The 27,538-nt window shown below is 48.0% G+C and overlaps 1 protein-coding gene across 5 annotated transcripts in view; it reads left to right on the top strand.

Moving 5' to 3' along the window:
* The window catches only part of TBC1D14 (TBC1 domain family member 14), a 103,147-nt gene that overhangs the window by 56,160 nt on the left and 19,449 nt on the right, over positions 1 to 27,538 (top strand). For 3 of the 5 annotated variants that reach the window (XR_013827948.1, XM_079919345.1, XM_079919347.1), the window contains 8 exons: positions 12,994 to 13,112; positions 14,881 to 14,963; positions 16,249 to 16,366; positions 18,418 to 18,524; positions 21,968 to 22,048; positions 23,129 to 23,223; positions 25,458 to 25,529; positions 26,219 to 26,347. Coding sequence is in view for 4 of the 5 variants with exons in the window: in XM_079919345.1 (XP_079775471.1) it covers positions 12,994 to 13,112; positions 14,881 to 14,963; positions 16,249 to 16,366; positions 18,418 to 18,524; positions 21,968 to 22,048; positions 23,129 to 23,223; positions 25,458 to 25,529; positions 26,219 to 26,347 (804 nt within the window). In the remaining variant the exon portion in view is untranslated. Of the gene's footprint in view, positions 1 to 6,477; positions 6,920 to 12,993; positions 13,113 to 14,880; positions 14,964 to 16,248; positions 16,367 to 18,417; positions 18,525 to 21,967; positions 22,049 to 23,128; positions 23,224 to 25,457; positions 25,530 to 26,218; positions 26,348 to 27,538 lie in introns of those variants that run through there. The other 2 variants (XM_079919348.1, XM_079919346.1) reach the window with 2 other exon arrangements.

Below are 27,538 nucleotides of genomic sequence, written 5' to 3'. Positions count from 1 at the left end.
GCTTAAAAATTGTGTTTTTTTTCTAATTATAAAAAATAGTTCATGAAAAAATACCTGTAAAATACCCAAATGATGGAGGTGGGCAGAATCAAATGGGAAAGCCCGCTTCACCCGAGACTCCACAGCCCCTTCCTGGTTGTAGTCTCTGACCGTTTAGTGCCCACCCTCCCAGGCCTTTCTCTGAGCCAGATTACGTTGGTGTACGTTTCACTCACATGCATACGTTTGTGAGAGAGTTGTGCAGCTTCTCTCTGGTGTGTCCACGATCGGTTCTCAGGAGACCCGCCCAGCACTGACCTTGAAGGTGCTGTGGCCGGGGCTCTTCGGAAGCGACCGTCCGTGTTCTGAATCCACTTTCTGACCGACTCTGGGCTCAGGCGATAGTGTCTGCAGTTGGGTGGCCTGTTGAATAAGCTGAACCAGAAAAGCACGTTTCCTGGAAGTAGCTGAATCGAGGCAGCTTCCTAGGAAGGCCTGGGGAGGTGGCCCTTGGGAGCTTTCACGTGCTTTTGCCCTTCCCCGAGCAATTTAATGTGTTGATATGAAAATACTGACAGCCAAAGAAAACTGCTTTTTTCACATTGATCTAATTCCCGATGGAAGGTTGAGATTTTAAAGTATTAGATAATCTCTAAACACTGTTGGATCAGCAGGGGAGACGCTTCTTGGGTCTTTGCCAGGCCCGGCTGGCTTGTCTTGGGCTGTGGTGCGTGGTGCAGGGCCCGGAGCACAGCTGGCCTTCCCGAGGAGGCGTCATCGGCAAGCGCCCGCGTAGACTTGGAGAAACCTCAGATTTGAGAAGAGCAAGGCTGTTAACCTTGCTTTCCTTCGAGTTAAGTTTCCTCTAAACTCCCCTTTAAGTTGCTTGTCTAAGTTGGACTCAGAATATTACTTAACATCTTGTCAGCGTGTGGAAGCACTTTGGGTGGAGTCTTCTCTTTGGTGCTGGAAACTCCGTGATATCCCTAATTAATAGGCAAGTGTTGCATTTGTTCCTTGATCTTATGCCTGTGTCTGGTAGTTAACAAGGCCTTAGGGCCACAAAGGGAACACTATTTGGGGATCCTAGTTCAGAGGCAGTGCATTAGGGGAGTTGATAGGAAGAGGCCCTGGAGCCAGACTGCCTGGGTTTAAATCCCACCCTGCATCTGACCAGCTGTTTACTTAACTGGGGAAGTTACTCAGAGCCTTAGTTGCTGCATCTAGGGAGAAGAGGGGGGTAGGGGAGATGATGGTGATAGTACCTATATTCGTTTCCTGTTGCTCCTGTAATAAGTTACCACCAACTTGGTGGCTTAAAACAATTCAGATTTATTCTCCTATAGTTTGGGGGTCAGAAGTCTGAAATGAGTCTTCCAGATTAAAATCAAAGTGTTGGCAGGGCTGGTCTTTTTAGGAGCTCCAGGAGAGAATCTGTTCTTTCTTTTCCAGATTCTATAAGCTGCTGGCATTCCTTGGCTTGTGGCCAAGGAATTTCTGTTCCCATCAACACACTGCCTTCCCCTTCTATAGTCACATCTCCCTCTGCTTCCATCTTTTTTTTTTTTTAATAAATTTATTTATTTATTTTTGGCTCTGCTGGGTCATTGTTGCTGCTCATGGGCTTCCTTGAGTTGTGGCGAGCGGGGGCTGCTCTTCGTTGCGGCGCACAGGCTTCTCGTCATGGTGGCTTCTCTTGTTGTGGAGCACGGGCTCTAGGTGCGCGGGCTTCAGCAGTTGTGGTGCGTGGGCTTCAGTAGTTGCGGCTCGCGGGCTCTAGAGCACAGCCTCAGTAGTTGTGGGCTTAGTTGCTCCGCGGCATGTGGGATCTTCCCGGATCAGGGCTCGAACCCATGTCCCCTGCATTGGCAGGCGGATTCTTAACCACTGCTCCACCAGGGAAGTCCCTGCTTCCATCTTTTAAGGACACTTGTGGTTATTTTGGGCTCACCCAGATAATCGACGATAATCTCCCCATCTCAAGGTCCATAACATTAATTCCATCTGCAAAGTCACTTGTGCCATGTAAGGTAACAGTCCCAGGTCCCAGGGATTAAGACATGGGCATGTTTGGGGGCCGTCACTCAGCGTAGCACAGTACTTACCTCATGGGATTGTTAGGGTTGAATGAGACTCATTGGGTCCTAGCTCAGATGCTCCCTCCTAGGTGGTGTCTTCTAAGAAGTTTTCCCTGACCACCCCGTCTGAAGAACCACCCATTGTCACCCCATCCGTTGTCACTCTGTCACAGAACTCTCAGGTGTTTTCTGCACAGCCCATGAAACCTAGGACCAGACCTTGTTTGGTTCTCACTTTATCTCCAGGGCCCAGAATAGGAAGTACCTAGCTTTAGTGAATGGTTAATACAGGTTTGTTAAATGGATGGATGTCAAAATTTCAAAACATTCCACTTTGTAGACTTTCTTCTTATCTCTATGACAACAGAGACATTTCCCCATATCATTAAATATTCTTCCATGATCTCGTTTTTACTCACTAAGTAATGGCCTTTGTGTAGCTGTATCATGGTTCACTTAACCAGTCTCCCAGGTTGAAGTCGTTCCTTCAGTGACCTTTTTTTTTTTTAATAGATTTCTTTTATTTATGTATTTATTTGGCTGTGTTGGGTCTTCATTTCTGTGCGAGGGCTTTCTCTAGTTGCGGCGAGTGGGGTCCACTCTTCATTGCGGTGCGCGGGCCTCTCACTGTCGCGGCCTCTCTTGTTGCAGAGCACAGGCTCCAGATGCGCAGGCTCAGTAGTTGTGGCTCACGGGCCCAGTTGCTCCACGGCATGTGGGATCTTCCCAGACCAAGGCTCGAACCCATGTCCCCTGCATTGGCAGGCAGATTCTCAACCACTGCGCCACCAGGGAAGCCCTTCAGTGACCTTTTGATCCTGTGAAACCTGGTGGTCTAGCAAGGTTGGGTTTGTCAGCCTGTCTCTTAGGATGATGCATCAAACAATTCACCCAGTCTTCCCTCCTTGATCTCAAAGGATAGAGACAACAATGTTGTAGGTTAATCAATAAGCAAGTAAATCCAGTGTGCTGGTGGAGATACAGGAAGCAGGGGGATGAGTGCTGGTTAACGCAAAAACTTCAGGAGGAAGAATTCTTTTCAGGTGGATTAAGATAGAAGTCACATCTAATGCCAGACTGAGATAGAGAAAAAGCCTCTGTTAACGTCTTATTTTTGCTTTAAGTTTCAAAATTCAGTAAAAGTCAACCTGTCATCACATGGTATAATAGTTAAACCTTTCTGAATGGTACCCAGTTCCGAAATATGTGATAGAAACTGTTGGTAAAGTAACCTGCAGGTTACAGCCTGTCAGAGGAGATAAGCAGTGTGCTTTGGAAGCACATCTTAATGTGTATTTAACACATGCTTAATGCGTCTGTCTCATATTTACATTTAGTGAGCCTGTGGGCCCCAGTTGGCTGATGTCTACAGTATGCATAGCACTACGTGTTGGTAGGAGGCGTGGAGGGGCTGAGAACCCACGCCTCGCTGTGAGAAGGACGCCAGCTCTCTTCCAGTTGCAGGAATTATTTCTGGAAAGTCACCAGTAACTCCTCAGGCCAGGTCAGCTGCCTCCTGGGGCTCCTGGAGCCCTCAGATTTCTCTCAATCATAGGACTGAGCACCCGTATAGTGTGGTAATTGTCTGTTTGCTGGTCTGTGAGGGACTTGAGGGCAGGGACCTTGTTCATCTTTATTCTTAAGGCCAAGCACCATAAGTGCTTATCGGACGGGTGCAATGAAGGATGGAACAGTGATGCTGAGTGTCTCCTCTGTGCCATGTACTTTGTTAGCAATCAGCGCGGAGAAGACTACAGTAAGACCTCGCCCTCGGAGGTTTCACAGTCTCTTGAGGGAAATAAGTATTAATCAGAGAGTCATGTAATTACAAGTTGTGATTAAGTGCTATGAGAAAACAGAACCTGATGCTAGGAGAGAGAGGAACCAGGGCCTTGCTGTAGTTTACATGGTAGGGCAGGAAGTGTTTCTGTGGGGATGTGTATTTAAGATGAGATCTAAAGGATTGGTCATCAGTCTTCTTACTGGTTTATTCCCCTTGTGAAGAAAAATTTCAAACCTGGAGAAGGGTTCAAGGAATAATTTAATGATGAACAGCCATATATCCTCCACTTAGATTGACCAGTCGTTGACATTTTTCCATATTCACTTATTGTGCCTCTTTCTAGTTTTAAAAAATGGAATCATTTGAAAGTAAGTTGCAGATATCATGACATCTTATCCATAAATACATCAGCATTCATTCAGCTCTCTACACAACCACGAAGGTGTTATCAGGCTTAAGAAAATTATCAGTTAATTTCCATAATAGCATCTTACCATGACCATGTTCAGACCATGTTCGTGACCAGATCATGTTCTGCTTTCTCTAGTTACACCAAACTGTTCTTCATGAACCAGCCTCCAGTCAGGTTTGTGTATTGCCTTTAGTTATTTGTCACTTTATTCTCTTAAAACAGTTACTCTACCATTCTTTCATGACATTTACCTTTTTTTTTTTTGAATGATCTTGTTAGTTAAAGGTTCATTTAACACATTGAGGAGATGCATTAAATCAGTTAAATGAACCAGTAAGATGGTAAAATTGATTCCAAAGGCATTTGAGGAACTAGGTATTTATAGACATAAAACCAAAAGAGTTAGAATAAGGTTGCTACATTAGATTAAGAAAACATCATCTTCAGAGTTATCTATTCTATTGGACATAAATCCGCAAGTTAATATGTCACTTCACAGTGTCTGGGCTCTCATAGAGTAGTAAGTAGCACAGGCACATTCTCCTAGAGAATTAAATAAACCTCAGGCAGGCATATTAAAAACGCCCAGGTAGGGGCTTCCCTGGTGGCGCAGTGGTTGAGAGTCCGCCTGCCGATGCAGGGGACGCGGGTTCGTGCCTCGGTCCGGGAAGATCCCACAGGCTGCGGAGCGGCTGGGCCCGTGAGCCATGGCCGCTGAGCCTGTGCGTCCGGAGCCTGTGCTCCGCAACGGGAGAGGCCACAGCAGTGAGAGGCCCACGTACCGCAAAAAAAAAAAAAAAAATCCCAGGTATAAATGGAAAAGGCACCTCTCCTCCATGCTTTTGTCTTATTTCCAAATTTTGAATAATTTTTTTATAACAAGGCTTTCCCTAATCATTCCAGCCAGAATCAGCCTCTCCAGTTTTATCCTATTACTTTTAAAAAATGGCTTTATTGTGGCATAATTTTTATACCATAGAATTCACTCATTGTACATGTTCATGACTTTTAATAAACTTATGCAGCTATGCAACTGTCACAGCAATCCGGTTTTAGAATATTTTCATCCCTCGACAAAGTCCCCTCACGCCTGTTTGCAGTGGATCTCCGCTTCCGCCTCCAGCTCCAAGCAAACGTCAATTAGCTTTCTCTCTAGAGAAGGAAATTTCATATAAATGGAATCATGCACATTACCTTTTGTCTGGCATCTTTTCACTAAGCACAATGTCCCTGAGGCTCACCCGTGTGGTGTCCATGTGGTAGCGTGTATCAGTGCCCTTTTCATTGTTGCGTCAGTGCTGTTTATGCCTTCCTCACTTAATGGGTTTTTGGAATTTTTTTTGGTGTTGGGCTCTTATGAATAATGCTGCTGTGAACATTTGCAGGCAAGTCTTTTTGTGGGTGTATTTTTTATTTCTCTTGGGTGGGTTCCTAGGAGTGCGGTAGGTGTATATTGAACTACGTAAGAAACTGCCAGATTGTTTTCAAAAATGGCTGCAACTGCTAGTGACTTATGAAAATTCCAGATTCTCCACATTCTCGCCATCACCTGTCATTGTCTGTCTTCTCGATTATAGCTTGATGGACATTGTAGTCTCCTTCTGAGTGAAGAAGTTTCTGGTGGCAACTTGGTCATGCTATCATCCAGAAAATCAGCTGCGGAAAGCGTGGTACCATGGTCTGAGGACTTGTGAGTTCCCTTCCGGAAGGAGAGTCTGTGTTGTCTCAAGCCCAGTTTGTTCAGCACTTGGACATTGGACCCATGGGCTGACCAGAAATAATTTTGACCTTGTGCAGATTTTAAAGACTTAAAACATTGAGGTATGCTCTCCAAACAGTGGAATGCTGCCGTCCGAAGTGTACTCTTCAGTTAGTTGTGATGAATGTTTATCAAGACGATACTTCTGGCACCCCCTGGGGATATGTTCTGCCCCTTCCCAGTCAGTCCCCGAGAAGCAGTCACTAGGCAGATTTCCATCACTAGGTGTTCCTGCTTGCACCCTGACGCTCTGAACTGATCTTACTGTGGAAAGCATTTGATCCGCAGTAGCGTATAAAGAAGAGAATAAAATGGCTCATAGTCACTCCACTACCCAGAGGTTACTAGTGTTACTATTCTTATGTAGTGCCTTCCGGTAATGTACTTGTGTCATTTTTTAGAAAATCTCACAAAGCAGAGCTTTGGCGTACGTTGTTTGGCGTGTCACCGCTTCCTTTTTGGAGTGTACGTTTTCCAGCGTGATATTTGTGTGCTGAGGACGCAGCCTAACGCTTGGCGCGAGCATTTAGGCCCGGTTTGTATCGCGGGCGGACATCCCGCGTCTGGACTCCCCGCCTGCGTGGGCACGTCCGGTGTCTGGAGGGCGCCGCGCAACCTTCCCTACCTGGGCGGCCAGAGGAGGAACCCCTTGGGACTTGGGGGACCCGGGTCCTCCCCCAGCCCCGCCCGACGCCCAGGGTCCCGGCGAGCCAGGCCTGACGCGCCGAAACCGAGCCGCGGATCGGCGGCGCGGCATCTGCGCGCGATTGAGCGGCCTGCCGCCCCCGCCCGGCCGCCGGAGCCGCCGCCCGAGGTCCCGCCGCGGAGCCCCGCTTGCTCGCTCGTTCGCCGGCTCACTCGGGCATGGAGCCGCCGGCCGCGCGCCTCTGAGCCCCGCGGCGTTCATGGTGAGTGGGGCCGGGGCCCCGCCCGCGCCCCTCCGGGGGTCTGCCCGCCCGTCACCGGCCGGAGGCCCCAGCGTGGGTGCGCCCGTGTGCATGTGTGTGTGTTACACGCATCTGTTCCAACGAGCTGAAGCTTGCATGTGGCCGCGGTGATGCGCCTTCCTCCCCCCTGCCATTCTTTGTCTGTGATTCCATGTAATTTCCTCACAGGGTTGAGTTTTAATGGGTACAGTGGGGGACTGTAGGAGAGAGAGCCAGCGCGTCCTAATTCTTACCACCCAGAGGGGGATCGCACCCTGTGTTCAGACTGAGGTCAGTCCAGGCCAGGCACCCCTCTTAGAGGCCTGAATGGCATTCATTGCCCGTGATCCTGGGGGCAAGAAGCCTTTGTACGGAGCTCAGGCTGTACCCCGTTTGCTCAGGGTCCGAGTAAGGTGGTCAGATCGTAGCAGTAACCAAGCTTGTTAAAACCCACAGTTCAGTTTTAACACATTTCATTCACCAGTCCACAGGTGAACTTCTGTGTTCTACATGTTTTGTAAGTAACATGACAATTAGAAAGGCCCCCTGAGAGTTGCTGTCCCAAATGCCAACATTTCTGGTAACCTAGAGGATGCTTTCTGGGAAAAAGACTGTGGTAAGGAGAGAAAAGAGTTGAAGTCTGAGGAGCCCTTCAGAGGATTCCGGAGGGTCCTTCTTACTGTGAGGTCAGCCTCATTGGTCACCAGTACTGTCGTTTTGGAAGTCCCAGCATTTGTAAGACCTGTTCAGGCCACTCTTAACCACTAAAAATGGCAAAATAGAACAGATCTCGTCCCAGATTGTGAGACAACACCCCTCTCCCCCCGAAAGTTGCTTGTTATAAATGGCAAAGTGTGACGCCAGCTGCAGTGTTCTGGGCTCTTTACTTTCATCTACTCTTCACAACCTTATTAAGCACCACTCTTAGCGGGAAGTGTTGTGAAAAGTAATTCTGCGGCAAAATAATGACAGTAATACTCCCTGTCATTTTGAGGCACCTGCTATGGCCATGTGTCTTTCGTTAATTCATTCTCATTTAATAGGTGGGGAAGCAGGCTTGGAGGGGTGAAGGAACATGCCCAAGGTCACACTGCCGTTGGTGATGATCTGGAGGTGATGGTTCAGACCCAGGCCTGCCGCCAACTCACAACGCTTCCCCCGCAGGGTCCTCAGCCGGCGCCCACAGGGTTGCCGTACTCTCTGTCCCTCACGCTGGTTTCACATCAGTCTGTTCATAGGTGCCACGTGGTGACCTGCTATGCTTTATTCCAGACGTACCTCTAAAACCCCCTGGTTATTTTAAAAGGCTAATCTTGATGCTATAACCAGTTGAGTCCAAGGCTTAAGCACAGGTTTTAACTGATGAGCCTCTCTCCTTGTAGCTAACATAGATTTCCAGGAAGCCAGGGGGCTTCTGTTACCACGTTTGGGCGTAATTGGCTGTCTTTTACAGCACTCTTCCAGTTCTGTGCGTAGCAGTGACACCCCTCTTGTCATCCTACCAGGAACACTTTCTTTACTGTTTGAGGATCTTGATCTTCTCCTCTTACACAGATGTCTGTCGAGGTAGACATTTTTTTCTTTTCTTCTTCAACTGGCAGATTATAACTTTATTTAGGAGTCTGATGCCCCGTCCTTATCTCCAGCACTGTTCAGATCATGCACATGATGCAGACCTTGCCATTGGATGTATCGAATGGGTGCATCACACCTCACACTGTTTACTTTCGGGCTCTACCCCGGTCTAGCTCTTCCTTTCTCTCTCTCGCTTGGTCTTGGCTTGTCCCGTCAGCTCTGGGAAGCTTGTTGTTGAGACCATGAAGTCTAGAACAGAACTTGGACCCGGCGTCATTCGCCACGTAATAAAGCGTTCATGCTCAGAGAAGAGAAGAGAAGCCTGTTCGCCGTCATCTCCTGGCTGCTGCTTGTGCTGTCGGGCTGCCCCTCCCTCACGGCTTCCAGCCCAGCTCTCCCCTGTCCTTTGTCCATTGAGATGGCACCCTTTATGAGCTGTTTCCTTTGATTCTCTCCAGCCACAGGTGTCCTGTCCTTGGGGCTCCCACATTTTTTATCGTCTGCTCTGGTTTCATAGCCTCTGCTGGCATCGTACTGCCCCTGCTAGAGTGAGTGAGCCCTTCAAGGTGGGGTCTGCAGGTCTGCTAAAGTGCCAGGCCCCTTCACAGATGAGCTCCTGGCCCCTGTGTGGAGTTGAGGCTCTGCTCGCTGCCCTGGTGTACTGCTTTCCTCCTGAACCTTTGCTGCATTATCAGACCACAGCCGCACTTAGCCCCCAGTTGGGTGCAGTAGGCTTTGTTTGCTGCTGTCTCTCTGGCGTTGGTCTTACCTTCCCAGCAGGATACAAGGCACACCACTCTGGGCAGGGACTGTGACCTCTTCTAAATTAGTGACTTGTAAACTTTTTATTCTGACACAACACCCCACCCCCATCCCCGGGTTAGAAAATTTAGGTTGAGACTCATTTCTCTCAAGAAGGCATAGCTATAAGTAGGTATAGAACTGAAACAAACTGTCCTTACTATGTGCACTCTGTATTTTTGTGTTATTTGATTTAAAAAAAATACTGTCGTGACCAGTAAAACTGATTTGCCACTAGAACTTTGCAGAACCCTGTTCTAAATTCCCTCTAGGGTTATGCAGCGTGTTGGAATCTGTAGTGGTTCCTTGAATGGATGGTTTATACTGATGAGCCTGCAGGACTTCTGATGAGCACAGCAATGAATGGTATTGTTACTTGGTTTAAACCAAGAGACTTCAACTTGATCCCATAAGGGCCCCAAGAGGAGAAGAAACTTTGGAACGATGAGTTGCACCGGGGCTGGGCCGACCCCACCATTTGCCTGGCACACAGAAAGGGCTCATACTTTATGGGCAGCCGTTGAATGTTTGTCTCGTGATCTCATCATCACAGGAGTCTTCACAGTTGCTACCGTTTTATAGCCGAGAGAGAAGCAAGATGATTTGCCCCAGATCAGAGCCAGGACTTAGATTTAGAACTCCGTCTTTTCGCTTCCGAAGCCCTAGCTCTTGCCATGTCACATGCTGACCTCAGTGTTGGTAACTCACAGCTGAAAGTTGTTTGTCCTGAGAGTGAATCGTCCCCTTTCTTGTTCCTGAAGTTGGTTTGTCTGGCTGGGAAGATGAGCTTACTGTCGACCCCTCTAGGTAGCAGTGTGAGAACTACATGTGGAGTAGGATCTGTTAACAATTTCCAAAGCCATTCGTATTCTGAAATGCCATTTAGAATTTTGAAAAGGCTTTCCCTGGGATTTCAAGTATGGACAGGCCAGGCCTCCTTTTTTTTAAATCATGCGGGGCTCTGTGTGGTTCAAACATAAGTATTTGACTTGCATCTGCACTTAATTCACTATTACAGGTTTGTGTCATAGTTGAAAGCTTCATTTAGACTGAATATAAATGATTAAACTGGATCATGCATTCTAGCGAGTGGCAGTCTGCGGTGAGCAGTGCAGGGGCAGAGCCAGGGTGCTGGCCTCTGGTCCAGCTCCTCTAGCCCCAGCCCGGCCTCCACCTTACGGCAGCTCCTCTCTCGGGGTTGTGGGGAGCTAGTGTGAAGGGCAAGTTGAGCCAGTTCCGTGTGTGTAAAGTGCTTGGCCCGTTGCGACTGTGCTGCTTGTTACCGTTTGTGATGGAGCCTCCGAGCTCTAACTGAAGAGACTGATTTTTTTAAAATCACAAGTCAAGGCATTTAATTAACTTTACAACGCGTCTTCGTACCTGTGCTCTTTGCAGACCTCGCAGGGCTCCTTGATTGTTGTTTGGCCATAGAGCATTTTTTCTGCCTTATACAGTTTCAAGCCCGAGGAGAAAAAGGGTCATGGCAGACGGCAGCCAGGGCCAGCCTTTACGGAGCACTTCCTCTGCACCCAGAGGCTTGTGCGGACTGCTCACAAGCCTCTGCCACTCCTTAGACAGCCCTCTCTGCTAGGTGCTGTTTCCCTTTTTGCAGATGTGGAAATGAGGTGCAGGGATTCTAAGCTGTGCTTTGCCGGGGGTCACAGCTAGTTCCTGGTGGATCTGAATTTGCTCCCAGGCCCGTCTGGCCCCGAAGACCACACTTAACTCGAGTAGGACCTGGCCTTTTCCCTCCAGAACTGCACACCTGTTTGTTGAGTATATCCACACGAGAGGTTGGGCCTGCGCAGAGTGGCGGAGTGGGGAGTCCTGCAGGCCCGGCTCCTTGCTGGCTATGGACTTGGGGGCAAGTCACTTCACTCTGAACCTCAGTGGCCCTACCTGTCAAATGCGGTGACACTTGCCATAGGGATCGTTATGGAGATAAAGTTAAACTATGTGTAAAGCACACAGAGCCAGTGGAGGTGGGCATCCGCACGCTGGGGCCTCTGCCTTCGGGGCTCAGCGCCTTCGGCCTTGGCATAGAGCTCACTAGACCCGCATCAGCAAGTAAGTAGCACCTTGCAGGGCGTCCGCTAACAATTCTTGTTAATATGCAGCGTGCCTCAGGATCTTTCTCAGCACACACCTTCTGGTAGACTTCCTATAAAATACAAGATTTTACGTCGGGTGCGTATGTAGAATCTGATGGCTGCATAGGATACTTCAGGTGGCTGTTTAATAGCTTGTGAAGTTGCAGCTGCGTGCTTGGCACGTGGAGGTGCTCAGATGTTTGAATGGATGACAGAGTGAGTCCGTTTTCTCCGCTTTGGGTGAGTGGAGGTCGTTTTAGATTTTAATGGAACCATTTTACACTGGGATAAACAGTGTTAAGACATCTAACCTTGTACATCCAGATGTACAGAAACTGCCCCACCCACCTGTTTCTTGGTGCACACGCGTCTCATAGCCTGTGGGTTTTGAGGAAAAAATTTTTTCTTTTAACTTTTTAGAAGCCTCTGTAGGCTTTCCTGGCTGAGAGAATAATTGCTTGCCAAATAATTTTACCAGTAACACCCCGCTTGACAACTAGTGTTAATAAAATTCATTTAGCAATTCATCACTTTCCACTCCTGATACTGCTTCTATTGTATCGGGAGTGGTTATTTAAATCTTAGTTTAATCTACTGGGTTGTTTGTCCTGTCTTCCCAGTTAGGTTGCCTTCCCTTAAGGGAGGGTCCTGAGAGCCTTGTCTATAATAGGCAACAAGAGAACACTGTTTTTTTATTTTTACAGAGGGCTAAGGGTACACATGCACAGGCACGCATACACACACAGTTGCAGAAACTGGACTCTTTGGCACAGATTACTTGGCTCTCCTGAACTCTGCTGGTTGGGTGTTTGGAATGTGGGTCACCAGGTGTGACTGAGGTTTTGTGGTTGCAGCTCATAGGACGAATTAATGACCTGGAAGTGTGGAGGCCGCTCGTAGATTTCCAGGGCATGGCACAATTATTCGTGTAACAGCTTGCAGTGATGGCTTCGCACAAAGATGTTAAAGAATTTCTTTCTTGACGTTTCTGCTTTAAGAAAATGAAACAGCTTTCATCACCTTCAAGCAAAAGATTTTTAATTTTTAAGCCCATCCTCATTTCAGGAAAGGTTTGAAAGGCAAACAAAAATAGATAAAATGCTGTGGGGTAAAAGGAAATGCATTAGAAATTTAGGGTGGGAGTGGGAGATGAAGCCAGAGGTGGGCGTCAGATGAATGCTAGAATTGGCTATCACTCTGACTCTGAGCTTCCCTGTGACCACTGCAATAATCAGTTCAAATTTACGGTGTCCAGAAGACAGAATACACACCCCTTACCCAGAAGCAGCCTAGGAGACCCGAGTCGATGTTTGCGGGCCCTTAGAGGAGCAGCTGGGATGATGAGATCCTTAGCGACTTCCCTACCAGTATGGGAAGCCCACAGTCCCCATAACGTGATGGCCTGAACTGCAGAGCTGAACCCCTTTCATGGGCAGTTTTCCCTTCTAAAGAGCAAGAAATATTTTCAGTGTATCATCCTCAAAATCGACTTAAAGGACTTCACAACAAAACACCTTGCTTACTTTGAAAAGGGCTTCGTAATATCAGAATTGGCCGGGCCTGGAGTTATCCCTGGTTTCTTTGTCCTAGGAATATGAAGACAAGGCTGGACGACCTAGCAGGCCACCCTCTCCAAAGCAGAATGTGAGGAAGCATCTTGACTTTGAGCCTCTTTCCACCACCGCACTCATCCTGGAAGACAGACCAGCGTGAGTCTGAAGAAGAGTCTGTGGAGAGTTTGTTTTCAGGGATAAGTACATTTGCTAGTCACCTTTTCATTAGAAAAGGGGAAGAAAGATTAGCACGTCACTTACTAAAAATGCGGGGCCCCTCTTCATTCCCTCCACTAATGTGTATTCTATATGATAGCATGACTGATGTGGAAAACTTTCATTTAACGTAGAAGTTTTTGATCAGGATTTTCCATTCAGGTGATTTTTTACTTTAATTTAGCATTTCCAGATGCTTAAGTAGCTGTTATTAATTGTAGACTGGCTTGTAACGGTAAGAAGCACCAGGAAGTATACTCGAAAGTGGGTGTTCTGGAGGCATCCCAGTATTGTAGAACAATTCCCGGACTAGCCTACTGGTTCTTTGGGATCTGCAGAAAACAGGCGGGGTGATCCCAGCAAGTTCCCTTCCCTTCTGGGCCTCTGGTTTCCATCCGTCTGATGAGGAGAGATGGGTTTTGATGACGGGCTTGTAGATCGTGTTTGGAGACCTTAGTAAGGGAAAGGGATTGCTCCATTGTACCAGGCCATAGCTTATCTCTATTTAAGCATCGAGTTTCCATAGAACACTGTATTTGAATAGAAAGATTCCACAGCTTTTTCTCACTGTTGTGGCCTCTCCCGTTGCGGAGCACAGGCTCCGGACGCGCAGGCTCAGCGGCCATGGCTCACCGGCCCAGCCGCTCCGCGGCATGTGGGATCTTCCCGGACCGGGGCACGAACCCGCGTCCCCTGCATCGGCAGGCGGACTCTCAACCACTGCGCCACCAGGGAAGCCCGTCCACAGCTTTTAAGAAAAAGAGAGATTGTAAAACATTCGGCTAGGATCCCTAAGGTCCCTGCCAACCCTGACATTTAGAATTGATGAAGTCTGCAGAAGAAATGTGTCTTCTGATGTTAATTTTCGGTCCTTGGAAATTGTGGATGTGTGGGTAGATGGGGAGAGAAACCCTGAAATGGAGGATTCAGAAGGTAGGTAGAGATTATTGGTAGAAGCCGCCGCACTGTGAGGATCCGTCCTGTAATGCTGTCTAAAACATGAGCTGTGGGAAGTCGTGCCCTGTTCTCCTGCAGCAAAAACACTGTGATGTGCGCAGACAGCCAGACATTGCCGCCCTCCCAGTTTTCAAGGACCAGCAAATTCACCAGCACGTTTCTGAAAGAGAACATGCGTTTTACTTTTTTAACCGGGATTCAGAGTTGTATAGCACATTTAGTCGTTTAGAACTATTGTATGAATCTGTGTGTGTGTGTGTGTGTGTGTGTGTGTGTGTGTGTGTGTGTGTATAAATGAGATGAACCACATAGCTAGTATGAAACTTACTTAAAAAAACTGGCCAGGGAATATATTCATACATAGATGTATCAAGAACATATGCCGTTAGGGTACTCTACTTCAAGGGTAACTGTTGACAGTTATTGTATTCGTGCAATGTGGTCAAATCAAAGTTTCTTTGGAGACTGGGGTGAAAAAAAAAACACCCAAAGATTAAGTGTTTATCTCCATTGGAGTTATGGTTAATTGCTATTTTCTTCTTTCTGCTAATCTTTAGACTCCAAGTTTTTAAAAATGAGCTTATTTTAATACTTTTGTAAAAAAATATTTTTAGTTTATGAAAGAGCTGCGTCTTTATCATCTAACAAATGTGGTTTTGGTCTTTGAGCTTTTCATTTGTTAGTAAATGATGCTTCAAGTTTCTCTTATTTAGTATTTAAAATGGTGAAAAATCATTTCTTTTCTATCAAGAAATCTCCCGGCGAAGCCAGCTGAAGAAGCTCAGAAACACAGGCAACAGTATGAAGAAATGGTGGTTCAGGCCAAAAAACGAGGTAATGGAGCTCACATGTGTTTGGTTATGTAAGTCAGCACAAGATTTTGTGTCTTTGTGGATATTTTCTCTTTACCTGATGGAGCTGTAGAACCTGAACTTTGGTGAATGCTTTATTTAATATTTTGAGATTTATAATTTTCATCAAAAACGTATGTTTCTACTAACTACTTATTCCTGGTTACTTCATTCAAGATAATAGCACTTTGAATTTACACAAGGAAAGAGACTGTGTAGGATAGAAGTACTAGGCTGGAGAAAGCTTTAGCCAGTGATGCTGGAGAGGCAGATCTCTTTCTGTCTGTGGGCTCAGTTTTCCTTATTTACAAGAAGATGTGATGGGATTTGACAAAGTGCCTTGTGACACCTAAAAACCCTGTGATTCTTAGATGTTTAAAAAGTATGTATAGTAAAACGTGGGCTGTCTGTACAATGGAATATTATTCAGCCTTAAAAAGGAATGAAATTCTGACACACACTTAACATGAAGCTTGAAGACATTATTCTAAGTGATATAAGCCAGACACAAAAGGACAAATGCTGTGTGCTTTCACTTATATGAGGTATCTAGAAGAGTCAGATTCATAGAGACAGAAAGTAGAGTGGAGGTTGCCGGGGGCTGGGGAGCAGGGCGGGGTGTGTTTGTCGGGGGGTGAGAAGTTAGTGTTTCGTGGGGAGAGAGTTCCAGTTCGGGAAGATGAAAAAGTTCTGGAGATGGACGGTGGTGATGGTTGCGTAACAATGTGAAAGGTACGTCACGCCACTGGGTGTACACTTAAAATGGTAAATTTTATGTTTTGTGTATTTTACCACAAAAAATGTGTATATAAATGAAAATGCATGGTATTTCTCAGAGTTGCTGTTATACCCTAAGAGTTATTCTTAAGCTGTGAGAAGTGAAGTTGCAGGTTCCATTGGAAAGGGTGAGGCGAGCACAGAGAGGCTTCTGGTGTGTCTGTTCCTGTTCGGTCTTTTGACTGGGGCTGTAGTTTCATGGGTTTGTCTATTTTGTGATAATTTCGTTAGGTTCTTATTTGTATACTTTTCTGTTTATACGTTATACTGTATTACGTTACAGAAAAGCTTACTAAAAGGTGGATAACGCCTAAGCTTTCTAAACTCCGTAAGGTGTGAAATGAGTCTCGGAAGAGGTCAGGTCTCAGGTCTCTACTTCACTGCCCTCTTCCTGGTGTTTTTGCAGCCTGGCTCTTTGAGAAAAGTCACCTAGCTTGAAATCAGTGGATATCAGTTAATAGATGTTTCCTTCTTTTAACTGTGATTTCTAGAGCTGAAAGAAGCCCAGAGGAGAAAAAAGCAGCTGGAAGAAAGATGCAGATTAGAAGAAAGTATTGGAAATGCTGTCCTCACTTGGAATAATGAGATTTTGCCTAACTGGGAAACAATGTAAGCTCTCTAGACGCTACACTTCTTTGCAGAATTCAGGGGAAGCAGCTGTATTAATTGTAGCTCCTCTCACAGCCCCTGCTGAAATTATCTGATAAGTTTAAGTTGCACAGAGTCTCCTTCCTCTGCCTTGGTTCAGCCCTTGTCGTTTCTCACCTGGTACTGTGACAGCTCCCCTCCCACCCCTTCCACTTGTCTTCTGCTCAGCAGCCAGAGGGATCTTCTAAGGCACGAATCTGTGTCACTTCCATACTTTACATTTCAGTAACTTCCTGTGACTCTCTGTAAAATTGGAATTGCTTGGCTTAGCCGACAGGACCCTTCGTGGGACAGCACGTCCCTTTCCCTGTAGCCTCACCTTTCATCTCTCCTTTGCTTGGACAGTGCCCTTTCCTTAGGGAGCCTCGGGGCCTTTGCATGTTCCATTCCCTCTGCATCGAGTGCTCTTGCCCTGTATCTCCTCATTCGGTTAACACTTTGTTCTTTAAAGCTCAGTCTTCCTTGGAGAAGCCTTTCCTGCCCTCGCCCTGGCTCCAGGTGCCTGTAGAGGACCCCGCTGGGTACACTGCATCTGTCTGCTCAAGTTTCTGTTGTCCTGTCTGAGGAGGGGCGCCGGGTGTGCTTTGGTGACAGCCCCCGGTAGCCGGTACACAGTAGAGTCCGGCACTGTTGTCTCCTTCGCGTCTGGGGGACAGCTGTAGGTCTTTCCTCGTGCGTGGTCAGAATGGTTAGGGGCCGGTGTCTGGACAGCAGTCTTGGAGCCACGCACAGAGGCTGGTGCCTCCTTTTGGGCCTCCCCCTATCAGCAGGAGCTGGGGGAGCTTGGACGCCAGTTTCCTTTTTCTCTCTTCCAACCTGAACCGTGTGTCAGGTTGTTGGGGACTTGCTTCTGGCACTTGCCTGGGTGTTACTCACTCCCACTGTGGAGGTGGGGTCCGGGGGGAGCAGAGATTGCCCTGTTGAGGCTCTGCACGGGGAACACACGCTGTGCCCAGAGCCTGCTTTTCTGGGCAGTGGGGCCCAGTAACAAGAGTTAAGGTCCTCAGAACCCTTGGACTGACTCCCTGTGTGGCTGCAGAGCCCTGGCCCACCCTACATTGACTGATGCTTGATGTGGTCCAGACGCGTGCGTTCATACAGGAACTGCCGCTTAATGACCGCCAGCTGGGTGCCGGGCACCTTTCTGGTTTGTGCCACTTAATCCTCACAGCAGCCCTTGGGGGTCAGGGGGAAGGTCCCATCATCTTGGTTTAGGGAGAATGATAGTGAGAGGAGAAGGAGTTTGCTCCGGGTTCCCCAGCTAAGGGTGTTATGGGGCTGCAGCCCCGGTTTCTGCAGCGTCAGCCCGTGCTCTCCCCTCTGCGCTGTGCCGAGGAGCACCGTGTTGGGAGCCTTTGGCACCTTTATGTCTGTCCCGGTCTGTCAGCAGCGTGTGTTCGTTGTGACCAGCAGACCTCAGCGACTCTGCAGTTCCGAACGTTCTGAGTTAGCAGAGCTGTCCTGCCGTTGGAGTTGCCTTGCCTGAGCGCGTCAGCTGTGTGTGTGCAGCTGTGCAGAGGCTGGCGGCTGTGCCCTCGGGCTCCCTTCTCGAGGCCCCCTGGGGCCTGCCCTCCATCGGCAGCTCTGCGGCAGTGCCTGCTGGCTCCGCACACCGTGCCCAGCTGCCTGCCGTTCCCGGAGCAGGCCGGCTTATTTCTCGTTGCTGTGCTTTCTGTGCAGAACGTCCTTCCCACCCTTCCTCTGCTTCCACTGCTACTGGTCACTGAGAATTTGGCTCCGCAGTAGCGCTCTGGGCTCCTGGTTTGTGGCGCCCATCTCTGCGTGTGCAGTGCCTGTGGCACACCTGGCACGGCAGTAACCCAGTGGAAGGTAGTCGTCGACCTCCTGGTCTGTCTGTCTGGAACGGTGGACTGTAAGCTCCCTGAGGCCAGGGGCTGTGACATAACGACTGTGCCTCCCCCGCTTTTGTGGTTTGGGGTTAAGCACGTGGGTAGACAAACATTTCGTCACTGAGAACAAACTCATAAACTCATGCTTCCGTTTTTTTCCAGGTGGTGCTCTAGGAAAGTTCGAGATTTATGGTGGCAGGGAATCCCTCCCAGCGTGAGAGGCAAAGTCTGGAGCTTAGCCATTGGCAACGAGTTAAACATCACCCACGGTGAGTGGCTTGCATGACCCTAGGCCTGGGGAGTCCACCCCTGGGTCCTGTGGCTTCTCCTGTCCCATTTGCCCCATTAGGAAGAAAGGCAGCCATCGCCACGCCGCTGTGTCTTCGGAGAGGCCAGGTAAGTGTGCCTTCCAGGAGCGGAGCCGGTGGGGAGCCAGGGCTTACTCCTGGGTGCTACAGTTATCTGGTGTCAGTTGAGAGCGGACGCCCGCCTTCTTCCTGATAGCTGTCACCTTCCCTGAGTACATGGGGAGCATACATGGGGCTCAAAGCTTTAGTGGGCTGAGCCATGTTCGGATCTCTTCTCAGAGTCCTGCAGAAAGCGAGCCTTGATGGGGACGTGAAAGTGGAAGGGAAGGATGTTTCTTTCTGTGGAGGTGCTGTATCTGGGGTACTTCTGGTTTTTTGTGACTTTTTTTTTTCCCTAGGCATCTTATACGTCAGCACCTTAGAGGGGACAGCATACTGTGCTAGGACTGGGTCCTCGAGGGTCTAGTAGCTTGAGACCAGAGGGAGGCGAGCTCTGTACCCTCCTTTCTTAGGGCTGTTTGTCCCGCCATACGCACTCGTACAGTTTGGGTGTGCTTCTCCTCCACCAGTGTGTTCACTGGTTCACTCCCCTCTCCGCCCAGCGCTCTGCAGGCTGTGACCCAGGGTGAAACTGACGCTAGGAGCTCATAGGCTTACAATTAAGTGCTGAAGAAATGGTAATCCTTCCTTTTTGCCTCTTCCTCCCTGTCTGCCGTCAAAGCTGCTGAGGGCAAGAGCGCCTTCCTTGTCTTGTCTGTATCAGTGCCCAGCTGTGGAGTTGGTGGTGGCAGTTTTCACCCTGTTGAAGGCCCCTGAGTTTAAAGTAGATTGATTTGTGTCTTCTCCGTGTGGCTCGGGCTCGTGTCGTTATTGTCATTTTTATTTTGTCAGGTGTTGATCTCACCACGTGCAGTGGTAGCCTTGGCCGGCAGTGTGCTCCGTCTTGAGTCATGACAGCTGGTTGGGTGAATGGGGACTGGTTTCCTTTCATTGTGATCTCCTCAAAGTTCCATTTTTTTCGGCTAATCCATAGCTGCCCCAAACTTAGCACCTGTGCGTGAGAAGATGCATAGCCTTTACCTTGTGGAAATGGCTTTTCCGCAGCTTCCCTGGAAGTAGATGTTTGGAGAAACGGATGACCATTTATCTCAGTCCCTGTTCTTGAAAATTTCTAAACTGTATCAACAACTCTACACCAGTTGGATGTAATGCAGGGAACTCTGTGTGTGTGTGTTTAATTTTTGGTGCTCACTGTTGGCTGCACTGATTTTATTTAAATTAAAATCCTTCATAGACCGTATCATCATAGTATATCAGGCTAAATGGCTAATTAATCAGTCACATGCCTTGAGAGTTTGTCTACATTTTGATATTGGCTTGTTTTATTTAAATTGTGTCTTTCTTGTGTAATTAGCTGCCTGGTGTCAGTTGCCCCCATAGAATTGATGCTCAGGAAGCTGGGGCCTCACCTGTCGTGCTTTCCTTTCTGTCACCCGAGCCCAGCACAGCTCTCTGTGCAGTCAGGCCCTCAGGAAGTATTTGCTGAATGAATGAATGAATGGGTGCCACCTTATTGGGTCCTTCTTAACCTCAGTTTTGCTGCATATTCAAGCCAATGTGACAACACAGATGATCTTGAAGTCTGCTGTTGAGGCCTGGCATCGGATTAGGTTCTTTACTCACGTCTTAGTTAACATTGGCAGCGGTCTAAGGGGCAGGTATTGTTGACCTTATTTCCCTACTGAGAAAGTCAGCCACTGGCTGACTCTGAAGCCTGTGTTGCGATTTGGAAGCCCCACGGTTTTGCTCTTTTTGTGGCTGTGCAGTTGGAAACTCACTGAAGGTCAACCTAATCGTACTGTTAAACTTCACTCTTTGGGAAGTCAGCCTTGTACTTTGAAGTTTCGTCTGGAAAGAAGGTGTGTTCACTGTTCTAACTCCCTCTCCCCCCACAGACACACGCCAGTAAAACCATGCGGGTGTTTTAAAAACTGACACTTTGAGCCATTTTACCCTGAGGCTGCCAGCATCTGTGCTTTAACTGTCAAATAACCTCATTTGGAAAGTTGTTGCCAGTGGTCAGGGGCCACACAGTTGTTTTCCTCCACCTCCTGCCAAAAGGAGCAAAGCTAAGCCCACCTCCTGGAAACTGGGAGTGGGCGGAAGTTCCCCAGACCCTCTAGCCTCCAGCTCAGCACACCTCCAGATTTGTTCCATAAGCATTTGAGTTAAGATGCATGCAGTCCTTCCAGGTGATGCCGTTAGTGTGAAGTTATATTTCATAGTCGTACTGCCCTTGCAGACTAGTGTAGATGGTAAATCAGATCCTTCACAAGGTTGGAAGAAGGTCATTCATCAAAATTTAGCTTGTTGGAACACAACAGTGTTACTAGAATTTAACTTGTATTTAAAAAAATAGCACAGACTGTCTGGAAGGCAGATGTGCTCTGCTTTATTTTCCAGAAATATTGATGGAGAAAATAAAGTGGTCGAAATTCTCTGGGTAGCTGCAATTGAAGTCTTAGTGACTGACTAGTGGTCGTTCGTGATCCAGGGCAACCGATGGCTGGGCGGCATGGGAGGCACCCACCAGACGGGTGGGCCAGCAGAGGCCTGGCAGGCCTCTCTCTGTGGGTTCCGTCTTTCGGGAGGAGTGGGGCACGGCTATACCCCTGGAGGTCTGGGTATAAAAGTGAGATTTGTGAGTGTGAGTTATTTAACTGTCGCCTAACTACCCAAAGAGAAGAATTATTGAAAAAATAAGTTCTGAATCTGGAGGAGATTTGGAAGCTGTCTTGTGAGAGACCTGTCTTGATACGTCTCTGCCACCAAGCATCCTTATTTTTTGAAACCTCTGCCTGTGTTGCTTGCACCCCTCTCCCACTTTCAGGCAGCAAGTTCAGGAAGACTGGGCCAGGGGGTAGCGGTTCCATCTTGTCTTTATTTGAAACCAGATTTTCTGCTTGTTCTGGGCTTTCTGCTTGTTTCTCCCTTTCTTCATCAGTCAGGTATTCATTGATTATATTGATCTGTGTCAATCCCAGAGCTATTTGCTCTGGATACAGACATGAATGAGAGACCCTCATGGTCTTACCCCAAGGAGCTCACAGTCTAGTAAGGCAAGAGACTCACAAACACATCAAAACGATATCGCTGTATGGGTGGGTTGTGTAACAGAGTGAATACCGGGCATGGAGGCATTTTATGTACTTCTTTGTATATAGCGATGTCTATAGACAATAGAAGTACCTTCTGGCTACGTTGGGGGGATCGTTTTACCAGCTGTAATAAGCCTGTGGTGCGCAGTTGAACTGTAAATATTTGAACGAGGCAGCAGCGTCTTCTCTGGTGTTTCTGAGGAGACACGTGTGCGCGTGACACTTACCCAGAGGCCTCTCTTCCAGAGCTCTTCGACATCTGTCTTGCCCGAGCCAAGGAGCGGTGGCGGTGCTTTAGCACGGGAGGCTCTGACGTGGAGAACGAAGGTATACATGGCGCTAAGCCCGGTGGGCTCCTTGGATCAGTTACGCGTATCATCATTTAGTACATGACAAGGAAGGTTTACTTAACTGAAGAAGTGGTTGGTGCAAATTTATAAAAGCTTCATGGGAAAGGGGATTTTTTAAATTTTTATTTTTTGGCCGCGCAGAGCAGCTTGCGGGATCTTAGTTCCCTGACCAGGGATGGAACCCCGGCCACAGCAGTGAACGTGCCGAGTCCTCAACCGCTGGACCGCCAGGGAATCCCCGAAAAGGGAGTTTTTAGAGCAAACAGGTTAAAGAAGAGAACTTTTATAAGAAAGATTATACGAGTCCCTGAGACTTGTTAGTGTCCTAGCATGCTGGAGGGTTGGTCATGACCGATATCTTTTCCTTTATTCACTGCTCAGTGATGTACAGTGGCCTGGCACCCGGGATTGCTTGAGTGTTGGTTTATATAGGAGCATCAGAGCTACTTCCAAAGAGAGAAGAACACTGCGTATTTCCTAGGTTATGCTTTTAGGATTTTCTGGGACACACGAGAATGGTTATGATTACTTCTGTTGGTTAACTAGTATCTTTTTTGCCGCTCTTTTTTAATACTGTCTGTGTGGTATTGGAATTTAAAAAATATAAAGCCAGTTATTCATAATTGTTTGTTAGAAATAGTACACACGAGTGTTATACTGCAGTAACCCACATATTCTACGTTCATACCAGTGATGTTCTGGATTAAATAATGATTCTTTTGGTGTTTTCTGTGTCTGGAATTCATTTGTGTCTGTTCCCTGACGTGCCCTTACTTCCACTGACAGTCGTTGATAAAAGGTAATTTCAAATTAGATTTTGATTTCAGACTCTAGAAAATGTCTGATGATGAGCTAACATTAGATGGTGCTCTGAGATTTTTACTCTTAAAGCAAGAAATCCTACAAACTGTTGATCCTGTTGGTTCAAGTTGTAATTAGGCTCGTGTGCTTCTGAGGAACTTCCTTCCCTTGTTTCATTCTTGTAAAAGTTCTAAGCCTCGCCGTTATTCCACACACTCACCTCTGAGAGGTGTAATGACTCTTGATCTTTTGACAGATGCTGGTTTTTCAGCAGCAGACAGAGAAGCCAGTCTGGAGCTAATTAAACTGGACATTTCCAGAACATTCCCTAATCTCTGCATTTTCCAGCAAGTAGGTGGTGGCAGTGATTTGTTGCTCTAAGTATGTTTTGTCTAAAATTCACAGATGTCAAATTGCATGTATTTGTAATCAAGTTTGAAAAGTACTAGGGATTTTTGTTGGGAGGGAGGGTCCTTTGTTAATACAGTTAGACTTTTAAAAATAAGGGTAGCTGATCCTTTCCAACAAATATTTAATATGACTTAGGAATACCCAATCTGATTCTGTCATGCCTTTGTTTCTAGCATCATGCCTTGTACATACTAGGTAACCAGTAAAGGACAGTGGAATAAATTACAACAGATCAGTTAGCGCCCACCTAGAGTGAGCCGGGAGGTGCAGAGCTTAGACACAGCTGGGCTTTTAAAAAATGTGGCGTGTCCCAGGTGCTCTCCTGGTAGTGCATACGGCAGCCGGGAGAGGTCGGGGATGAGGCATCAGGCATGCTGGCACCGAGGAAGTGGCTCTTGGGCTGTGGTTGGACTAGGTTTGAATTGACAGCCTGACCAGAGAATGGGAAAGACATTCCAGGCAGAAGGAGGACCAGAATGGAAGCATCAAACAGCTTATGGTTCAGGGAATCCCCAGTTCCTTTTGGGAGAGGGAACCTCGCTGAAGGAATGAACAGGGAGGATACAGCTCAATTCCGTGGACCCTACTAACTAACTGGTGGCTGCTCTGTTTGAGGTAGGAACCAGCTGCAGGGCAGTCCCTGCTCTGGAGGAAAGAGAGTGTAAGGGCAGAACTTTGAGACACACTTGGAGTGTAGCCAGGAAGGGCCGTCACAGAACTGGGACAGGGTCTGAGAGGGTGCTTGCACCCTGTGGGCGCCGAGGTCCAGCCTTTCCCAGACCCAGGCCCCAGAATGTTTTCCGTGGAACGTCTCTTGGGGGTTCGGCATCACTGACTTTGAGAGTCACCGGGTGATTAACTTGGTGCTGAAAGACGTGTTCAGAAGAGGAGGAGAGCTTTAGGGATCTCTTTCGGGTGAGGCTGGGGACAACTGGCTTTCCTCTTTGCTCTGGCTTCCTTTAGGCGTGTCTCTCTCAGTCTGTGGTTCCCAGAGTTCTAGATTTCATAAATGGGCGGGATTGAAAACATCAAAGGGGGGTGTGGGGAAACTATGAAATGTCCAGAGCAAGTTAAGGACGTTTAAAATAAGGAACTGCCATCTGCTGGCACCATATTTTCACCACACAAAGGCCATTTAGCCCCAAAGTTAGAGGGACGTAATCAGAAGGGTGGTGGGAGACCTTGTGAGTTAAGAACGTTTAGCTTTAAGGAAAGCTCAGGATAGTGCTTTTGCTTTTTTCTCATTTGGCCTTAGACCAGACTTCACTTGGTGACAGTCGACACTAATCCTCGGGTGGACATTTGACGCTACCGCAGGGTCCCTCCTTGTCCCCCCTTCTCTTACCCGCTTAGCCCTGGATGTCGTCTTTTTACCCTCCCATTGCTGTTTGCTTTTGTCCCTCTGTGGTTCGGAAGTGCTTCTTCTTTTTATACGTCAGGATGGGATGGCTGGGCCATGGCACTCTCGTGTAGCCACACGGCGGACGTGCACAGTGAGCATGTGACGTGGGCTGAGCCCGTCAGCTCCGTGTCTTCAGACACGTTCGCATCAGTGCGAGGCACCTCTGTGCTCAGTTAGGAAAAAGAAATTCCAACACTTAAATTTTTGGAAGAAGTTACAGGAACAAATGGAAATCTTGGAGGGATGGAAGAGCTGGAGAATGCTTAGAATAAAAAGGTGGCTATTAGGACTTAAGAATCAGAGGGGATCTCCTGCACCTGCCATGCTGAAAAATACAAAAGAAACCCAGACAGTGGCCGTTAGGGCAAAGGAAGCAGAAAGGGTGGTCAGGAGGGGGGCGTGCCGGGGGTGGGGGGGCAGAGCGCCGGTGGGCACGCACCGGCTCTGAAGAGCCTGGGTACCTGGTCACCTGCTGAACTTGCCGGGGAACTACAGTCACACAGCAGCAGCCAAGCTAAGGGAGTTGTTCTAGCGCAGGGCTCACACCTGGCCCACCAGCTCAGCGCAGCTTCGTAGGCGGAGCTACAGATGACCTGGTCAGCTGTGGGTCGGTAGACAGCGTTTGTCCAGTCACGCGCTACGCGCCGAGCTGCTTAATAATGCTTGGCCACGAGGTCTGCTCAGAAACAGCAGGTGTGCCTGGTGGCGGCGACATCCATCACCCAAGCACTAACACGGCTGACGCATGTCTTTGGTGTGTTGGTCCCTGTAGGGTGGCCCGTACCACGACATGTTGCACAGCATTTTGGGCGCTTACACTTGTTACCGACCGGATGTGGGTTATGTAAGTGAACTTTTCCAATATTTTATAATGTTCTCCTCTAGAAAGTCACAATATTGCCCGGCACATCGTAGGTGCGGATGTCGGGTTGAATGCCATGTTTTGTTGGGTATGGAAAGTCTCACGGTAAATGACTTGCCTCAGTTTCCTCGTAGAGAAATGGAGCTGACATGGCCGCTCTGTGGCATTGACTACATTTTAACTGGGTTTGATTTTCAGTTTTTGCATGTGATTTTTTTTTCTCAGCGTTAAATCAGGAAAGCTTTTAGCAATAACAGTTTTTAAAGCTATGCTGCTGACGTTTCTGTGGCTTAGCAGACGTGTGCATGCATGGCTTTAGAAAGAGTGACGTGTTCGCTCAGACGTACATTTCTGCGGCACCAGGAAGCTGTACATTCTGCAGGGCAGCGTGTCAAATGCAGAGGTGGGGGCGGTTACGGTTTCCCACGTGTTAGGGGTGGGACTGAAGGAGCTCACAAAGGCGGCTGGCGCGCCAGGGCGCTGGTTCCGAGTCGGGGCGGGCCGGGATCCATGAGGCTGTCGGTCCAGCCTCTGGTGGGTGGCGATGGGTGGGCGCAGTGTGGGACCTTCCAGCGTGAGGGTGCTTGGGTTCCTCTTTCAATAAGATGGAAGAGCTGCTCTGACTGTGGCAGCTGCCGTTCGTTTAACGCCCCTTTCTCTTCTCCTCTCAGGTTCAGGGCATGTCCTTCATAGCGGCCGTGTTGATCTTGAACTTAGATACTGCAGATGCCTTCATTGCTTTTTCTAATCTTTTGAATAAACCCTGTCAAATGGCGTTTTTCCGAGTGGACCACGGCCTCGTAAGTATCCCCTGTGTGTGTTGTGTCCTGGGTGCTGTGTCCTCACGCAGCAAGCGTTGCCTAATCATTCTCTTCAGCGGGATAAAGAATGCATTCTCCCTCCACTAAGATACTGAGAATAAGTCGCCCTAGGTAACGTGGCGGCTCATTTGGGGCGTTGTGTTGGACTTTAAAAACGTGGTCAATAGCCATACGCATGAATTTCTTAGTACCTTCTTTCAGAAAGTATTTCTGAAAATACATTCTTTAAGTGAGGGAGGAGGGAGACTCCTGCACAAACGTACACACTTTGTGTCCAAGCAGAAGCTCAGGAGCAGGCCCCACGTTAGGGTCTGTCCAATAGCCCGTCGCATGGTGGGGCCCTGTGGCTGCCCGCTGCCACGTGGGGCTCTGCTTCACGCGGTGGGCTGGTACGCAGGAGGGGAGACGCGTTTGAGACCAGCGTCTCCATGGGCGGCGGCGTGTTCAGGAAGGAGTTGGCAGTCCTTGCCCTGGGGAGGCCCCACCTGCTCCTGGCGCGGTGAGGAAGTGAGGCTCGGGAGTGACGGGGTTCCTTCGAGGCGCATAGCTGGTCCGCGAGCAGCCAGCGTCGGAACCCCTTCTGCTTCCCGTAGCCCAGACGAGGAGTCACCAGTTCAACAGATCATCAGCTTTTTAATTAACGTTGTCTTGATTTGCTGATCATTTGTTGATAGTTCACTGATAATTAATTTATCGTCAGTACTTTAGGACCAAAGCGATCTAACAATTTAGATCAGCTAGGCAATATTTCTCCTTGACACCTTAAGGACTCCTGAGTATTTCTTGCTCAGCCCATACATACATTTTTTTTTTTAAAGAAGTGTTTTAAAGCTGCTGCTGAATGCTGGCTGTGAAGGGAAATGTTAAATCAGCAGAGTCCTTCTAGAAGACAGTTTGGTGTTAGATGTCAGTAGCAGTAAACGGCGTTGGTATATAATTCTGCTCGTAAGAATCGGTTCTAAGAAAGTTCAAGTGTGGGCAAGGCACTCTGCACAAAGGTGGTTATTACACGGTTGTTTGTAGTTATTCAATAAAATTTAAAATTATTTTTCATTGTAAAAAATGAAAACATTTAAAAATGGGGATTTAAGGGAATGCAGAATGGTTCCTTAAAATCTGGAAATATATCCAGCGCAGTACTGATTGCAAAGAATTGTATTGGAGAAATAT

The sequence above is a fragment of the Stenella coeruleoalba genome (genome assembly GCF_951394435.1).
Source record: "Stenella coeruleoalba genome assembly, chromosome: 4".
NCBI lineage: Eukaryota > Metazoa > Chordata > Mammalia > Artiodactyla > Delphinidae > Stenella > Stenella coeruleoalba.
The sequence above is the reverse complement of the archived record's forward strand: the minus strand, read 5'-3'. Positions and strand labels throughout refer to the sequence as shown.